This window comes from Vollenhovia emeryi, unplaced genomic scaffold (assembly GCF_000949405.1).
Source record: "Vollenhovia emeryi isolate VEMERY1.0 unplaced genomic scaffold, V.emery_V1.0 DF939367.1, whole genome shotgun sequence".
In the NCBI taxonomy this organism is placed as follows: domain Eukaryota; kingdom Metazoa; phylum Arthropoda; class Insecta; order Hymenoptera; family Formicidae; genus Vollenhovia; species Vollenhovia emeryi.
Window position 1 is genome coordinate 1,591 of NW_011966999.1, and position 5,935 is coordinate 7,525.

At 38.1% G+C, this 5,935-nt stretch overlaps 1 protein-coding gene across 1 annotated transcript in view; it reads left to right on the top strand.

Moving 5' to 3' along the window:
• The window catches only part of LOC105558195 (arrestin domain-containing protein 2), a 5,139-nt gene extending 1,131 nt beyond the window's left edge, over positions 1 to 4,008 (top strand). Inside the window, exons 3-8 of the mRNA XM_012005759.1 lie at positions 436 to 585; positions 767 to 978; positions 1,195 to 1,377; positions 1,518 to 1,729; positions 1,862 to 2,061; positions 2,206 to 4,008. Of these exons, the coding sequence (XP_011861149.1) occupies positions 436 to 585; positions 767 to 978; positions 1,195 to 1,377; positions 1,518 to 1,729; positions 1,862 to 2,061; positions 2,206 to 2,348 (1,100 nt within the window). The 3' untranslated portion in view covers positions 2,349 to 4,008. The remainder of the gene's footprint in view (positions 1 to 435; positions 586 to 766; positions 979 to 1,194; positions 1,378 to 1,517; positions 1,730 to 1,861; positions 2,062 to 2,205) is intronic.
• The last annotated feature ends 1,927 nt before the right edge of the window (positions 4,009 to 5,935 follow it).

Below are 5,935 nucleotides of genomic sequence, written 5' to 3' on the forward strand. Positions count from 1 at the left end.
TGTTTGAAAATGCCTTCGAGTTAAATTAATTCAGTTATTTCACTTAAAAGAATGCATTCGAAATTTGCAAGTTGAACATTTGATTTAAATCCATTTCCAATCTCTTTCGTCAAAGGATTATAATTTTGAGGGTATAATGACTGCTCGCCGCGAGCAGTCTTTTTCTATTTTTGCACACGTGCACATAAAATGTATGAAAGTTAATTATAGAACTGCCACATGTACTCCCCCGCGCAAAGTCTCTCTACTACTCGGACACTTTGTCTCCGTTGAGTTTGTACCGCTAACAATAAGGTAGATAGAAATAAACAAATTGGTAAAAAGTTAATCACTTAAAAAGGCAAAATTGATAAGTTAATGATGAACAAGTGTTAGCTGATATTTAATTGTGCTTTTTCGAGCATATTTTTAATGTTCGCAATCTTTTCTACACAGGTATAAGTGTGAAAATAAAAGGTGAGGCCAATACCTGTTGGGCAGCAGTGAAAGAAGAAATTGATGAGAAAGGACAATATCAGGATGAGACTGTCACAGCTCACGAAGATTATTTCGAAACGAAATATTACTTGGTTGGATCAGCCTCGGGTAGAGTTAGAGCGTTTACTAAATTTTTATGAGATGGGAAAAGTCTAAGCAATAAATAAGCAATGTTATTTAAAAGCTCTGTCAGCAATTGAAATTTGAGTCATTTGTATTTTTCGTTCCGTTTCTCCTCTTTATTTGTATATCTTTACTTTATTATCCTTCACTTATGTTCTTTTACTAGGTGGCGAAATTGAAATACAATCAGGAGAACATAAATTTCCATTTACTTGTTCCCTGCCGACGAACTTGCCGAGTAGTTTCGAATCGGACTTTGGACACGTTCGTTATACCGTGAAAGCTACACTGGATCGGCCTTGGAAGTTCGATCAAGACGTCAAGAGTCCTTTCACAATCGTCGCTCCTTTGGATTTGAATCAAGAACCTAGAGCAGCTGTATGTGCCAAGTTTGGTTAATTTATCATTTTAATCATTAAAGGGGTAGATTAAAATTTACAATTTTCTGAGCAAATAACTTTAATAACTCTTATAGCTAAAACTTTGTATTGTATATTGTGCCATTTATTGCAACTTGGAGCTTGTCGAGGATAAAATTGTAGAGTAGTTTTATTGCAGTAATACGAATAATGAATCGTAGAATTATATTTCTAGGAATCTGTTGAGCAAGAAATGAGTAAAACGTTTGGTTGCTTATGTTGCGGTTCGCCACCTTTGACCGTAAACTTTTCACTACCGACTCGAGGATACGTGCCCGGACAATCCATGCCAATCAAGATAAACGTAGAGAATTTATCGAACGTCGTTGTGAACACCATCAGACTCATGCTGTGTAAGGTAAGGCAACAAGCAGTTTTGCTTTGCGACGAAATTTCCGTTGATTGAATCGATTCGAAGGGCAATATTTCTCAATGGTGTCGTAAGCCTTGATGTTTTCCGAAATGTATCGACAAGTAATAACGTATCGTGAAGTTCAGATTGTAATTTTCCGTGCTACCACGCCACGCACGGACACTAAAACGGAAGAAATTGTGGTAACGGAGATCAGCAAAGGACCGATCGAGGCTCGTGGAACCGCTGATTACGAGCAGCATCTCGACATTCCGCCTCTTCCACCATCGAATCTCGCTAATTGCCGCATCATCGATCTTGAATATAATTTGAAGGTGGAAGCATGCGTTGAAGGATGGTTAATGTCTATTTCATGCATTTTTATTTCAATCGTTATCAACTTTACAATGTGCAAAATTTTTATAAAGTTTGCTCATTTCAATTAGTTCTCTTCTTCTTAAAATAAATCTGGACTTGCAATATTCTGTAGGTATCATCGGAATCTGTTGGCCAATACGCTTGTCTTTGTGGGAACGGTTCCGCTTACGGTTTATCATACCCCGAGTGCTCCACCGGCGGGAATGGACGGTGATTACGCCGAACGGAAACCACCGGCAGTTGGTTTTGTTATACCTTCGGCGAATACTGCACTGCTTCCGTTACCCGAGTCTAATTTGTATCCAAACTTACGTGAGTTCCTGCGTATTAGTCTTGTTTGTTCAAATAAGAGGCATAACGGTATGATGGATTTGTGACGAAGGAATCTATTTATGTAATAGAATCAAGGTTTTGTGTGGAAATAACTTTTTCGTAAAAACGAATGTTTCTTTTCAGCTCCACCGTCCTTCGAGGAATCGTCACGTGGCGCTAAAAATCTTCGCGAGCGCGGTGAATCTGAGCACGTTTACGGCCTAGCTAATCATTTTGCACCAAGATATCCGGTATACAATTTTACAAGTATACAACCTACGGAGTAGTGAGAAAAGGAGAATTGCGGTGAGATTAAATTTTTCAAAATTATTCAAACGCGTACTTTGCTTTTCTGGCGATATACATTTTGACGTATATACACAAATTGCTGAGTACTCAACTCGAAATAGTCGCTTACGCTCAGTGTTTGGGATACGCGTGAATTATAAAACGCACAATTTTTAGTATACATAATAAAACGAAGAAATAAAAGCGCTTCTAGTATGGAAATTTATATAGGGTAAGGTGGGGCAAAGGTCCGCAAAAATCACAAATTTTGTTTTTCAGTCTTTGGTTATATAAAAGTAAACAAACTTTAAATGACTGGGCGAAGATCAATATCTGAGCCAACTAACATAGCAGTATCAGTTCATTTACCACTTAACTAAAGATGATGAAACCCATTTTTAGACCCCTACACCTGCGGACGTTTGCCCCTCTTTTTGGGGCAAAGATCCGCACATGCGGACTTTTGCTCCTCGGTAAAAAAACAATTAGGTATTTGTATGGTGAACGTCTTTCATCCAAGAATGTTTGGATATTGATCAAAGTTATTGGGAAAAGTTAACATCCCCTGAAAGCGACCAGAGCTCCCCAAAATTGGCTGAGACAGTCTTTTGACGACATCACTGCAGGAAATTGTATTTTCCTCGCTCGTTTCAGAAAATTTCGGTTGTAGCTCGGGTGTAAAGGGCTTTACTTCGGTTTTCTTTTTGTAAGTCCTAAAAACAAAACTATACCCTATGCTACATAAATATTAAACACTGGGGGGGCAAAGATCCGCATGTGGCCCTTTGCCTCATTGGCACTGCGGATCTTTACCCCATTTTTTAACGTGACACTATAATGACAAGATGGAGTTCAAGCTTGGAGTAACATTAAACATCTGTTTGTTGCGGCTAGCTCTGATCCTTATCAGATATGCAAATTGATATGGGGGTTCGGAAGAAGTGTGAAAAATTATAATTTGCAGTCAAAGCTATGAGAATATTACATTTAAAGTGACAAAAACAGTTCTTACCTCATGATTAGCAAATCGCGCGATGTAATCGCAAAATTTTTTGATGTTAGGTTGGCACCACCTGTACCAACATGAAATTAGCTCCTAATCGCGTCAAAGTTTGTCGCGATTTTTAAAAAGCGCCTGCGGATCTTTACCCCGTGCGGATCTTTGCCCCACTTTACCCTACATCTAGCATTTGTGGAGGAATTACGAATCTACATCCATGACATTACAGTATATATTTATAGAAAAATATACTCGTACAAATATATACATATGTATTTTGTAAGTATATTCTCTCTATACAAATGCGATGTGTTAGTCAAATGACTGATTAAATACATGTGTACATTATATAATAGCATATTTGCGAGCAGAAAATACATTTTAATATATTAACACGGAGAAGGGAATATTTTAGTAATAATTCCTTTTCGATAAAGAGATTTTTTACTTGTACAAGTTGAAGGAAATATTTTGTGGCTAGCTTGTAGAAACAGTCCTGACAAAAATCATGCATTTTTATTAAAGTGATTTTTCTGTATTGTTATTCAATATGTAAAGTTGTACGATAGGATTATCGTGAAAAGTGTGAAATGCTGCGAGACGTTTCATACTTTGTCCCGATACATTGAAATACAAACAAAAGAATACGTCGTAAGGTATTTTCGGAGCATTTTAAATAATCTTATCTTCATAATTTAATATGCATTACGATAAAGGAAATCGGTTTATACGATGATTTTGATAAAATTCGTATAATCATAGTATATGAATCTCTGCGCACGATAACGGCCACGGTTGGAAAATTAACGATGCACGCTGTTTTTTTCCGCGAAAGTTTCGCGGAGATAACAGCTGTGCCGTTATCGAGCCTAGATCCAATGCATACAGTGCATCGTATTTATCTTCTGTATCTTGACAAGGCTCGAATTCGTGCCACGTTTCCCTAGTTTTCCATCGTCACGCGCGGCATTATCTTCATCGGAGCGGCGATTTAGGCACCGGTTTGTACCTCTGATGTACGATAGTGAAATTTTAAGGCCTAAACGGCGCTGACAAATGCACCAGTGTAAAAGATTAATTGAGTAGAATGCGATGTAATTTGACTGACGTTAAAAAATACGACATTCGCAGTCGAATTTCCTTGGAAATAGAAAGGATATTTAATATTCTCCTTAAATCGTCGCTCTTGCCTCGTCAATGGGAAACGCAACAAGAATGTCAGCATGATACAGCGAACAATACGATCGGACAATCTTGCGGCCTTGAGAGCTCGAAATAAAATATTGGTGAAAGGTGGTCTAGCTTTTTCCGCGGATCAGCGGAGCTCGATCAGCGAGGTGGACGGATTCCGGAGGGTCGCCGGTACGTTTCGCCGTCAAGCCGTATCGCGATCGAAGGAAATCGCTGCTCGTGGGCAGTGACATGTTCATGCAACGTTATTACAGCATAACGATCTTTTAGCATTCGCAATGTTGCTCGCGACGAGCGTGTGCATACTTGACCAGTTTTTTTACATTTTTCATGACCTTGCTGATGGCTCGCTCGATGGGCAGATTGATTGTCCTCGCAACTGCGCGACATAATATATCGCATTATTGGCGGCGATATTTAGGTGAATCGTTATAGCTGATGGCGGTATTGTATACGTGTACGGCGGCTGCTATACACGTTGGCTTCGCGGGGCAGAGTATACTTGTGTTGTCAATTACGTAAGCAGCGACAGCGAGCATCGACGTAGACCTTCCCGTGACAAATCGTACCTCCTGTCGCGATCCTCCGCGACCAAGTCGAAGGCAACGTTGAGGGAACTTTCTTCACCTCGAAAGAGTACTTATTTTTCCAACCACTGCGATATCTAAAGAAATATGAATTTCGGACTTTGGAGAGTTTTCAAAAATATAACTCTTGCTGGAAGAATATAATTTTCATTACTGGCCAAATTGACTAATGACACAGTAATTATTACTCGGGTATGAATTTATAGTTGATTTGCGATTCGGCATTGTTTTATAATTTGCAATTTGCGATTTCAGATCACTTGAAAAGAGCCTAAATCCGGGGCCGAAACGTTGTAATCGGCTTTTGAATACAAACATTGGCCAGTGCAGGTCGTTTAATCTTACGAAATTTGCTCTCAAATTACTGACGATATACAATTACCACATACAGAAAAATATTATTGTACAGTCAAGAAAAGTAATTACTCAGTTTATTTTATTCCGTTTAAGTAATAGTTTGCTTCAACAAAGAATATTTTCTTAATAATAGTTTTAAGATATACTTGTTACTAGTCTTAGAAAAGCTTGCCATCTTGTACTCAAAGAAAGACTTTATTCTTCTTTGAAGAAAGTTATAAAACTTATTGAAGAATTCCATATGCTCCTTTTAATAAAGTCAGAAGAAACAAAATTGTTTTGCTCCAAATAATTCTATGTATTCTTGTTTCAAGTACTAGACTTACTAAGAACCAGAATAGGTTTTGAGTAAATGTAACACTTCCCTGATGGAAAAATTTTGCTGAAAACGTAATGAAATTTGCTGAAATTTGGTTGAAAATCTCTTGCAATTGACCCAATTTCATTATCA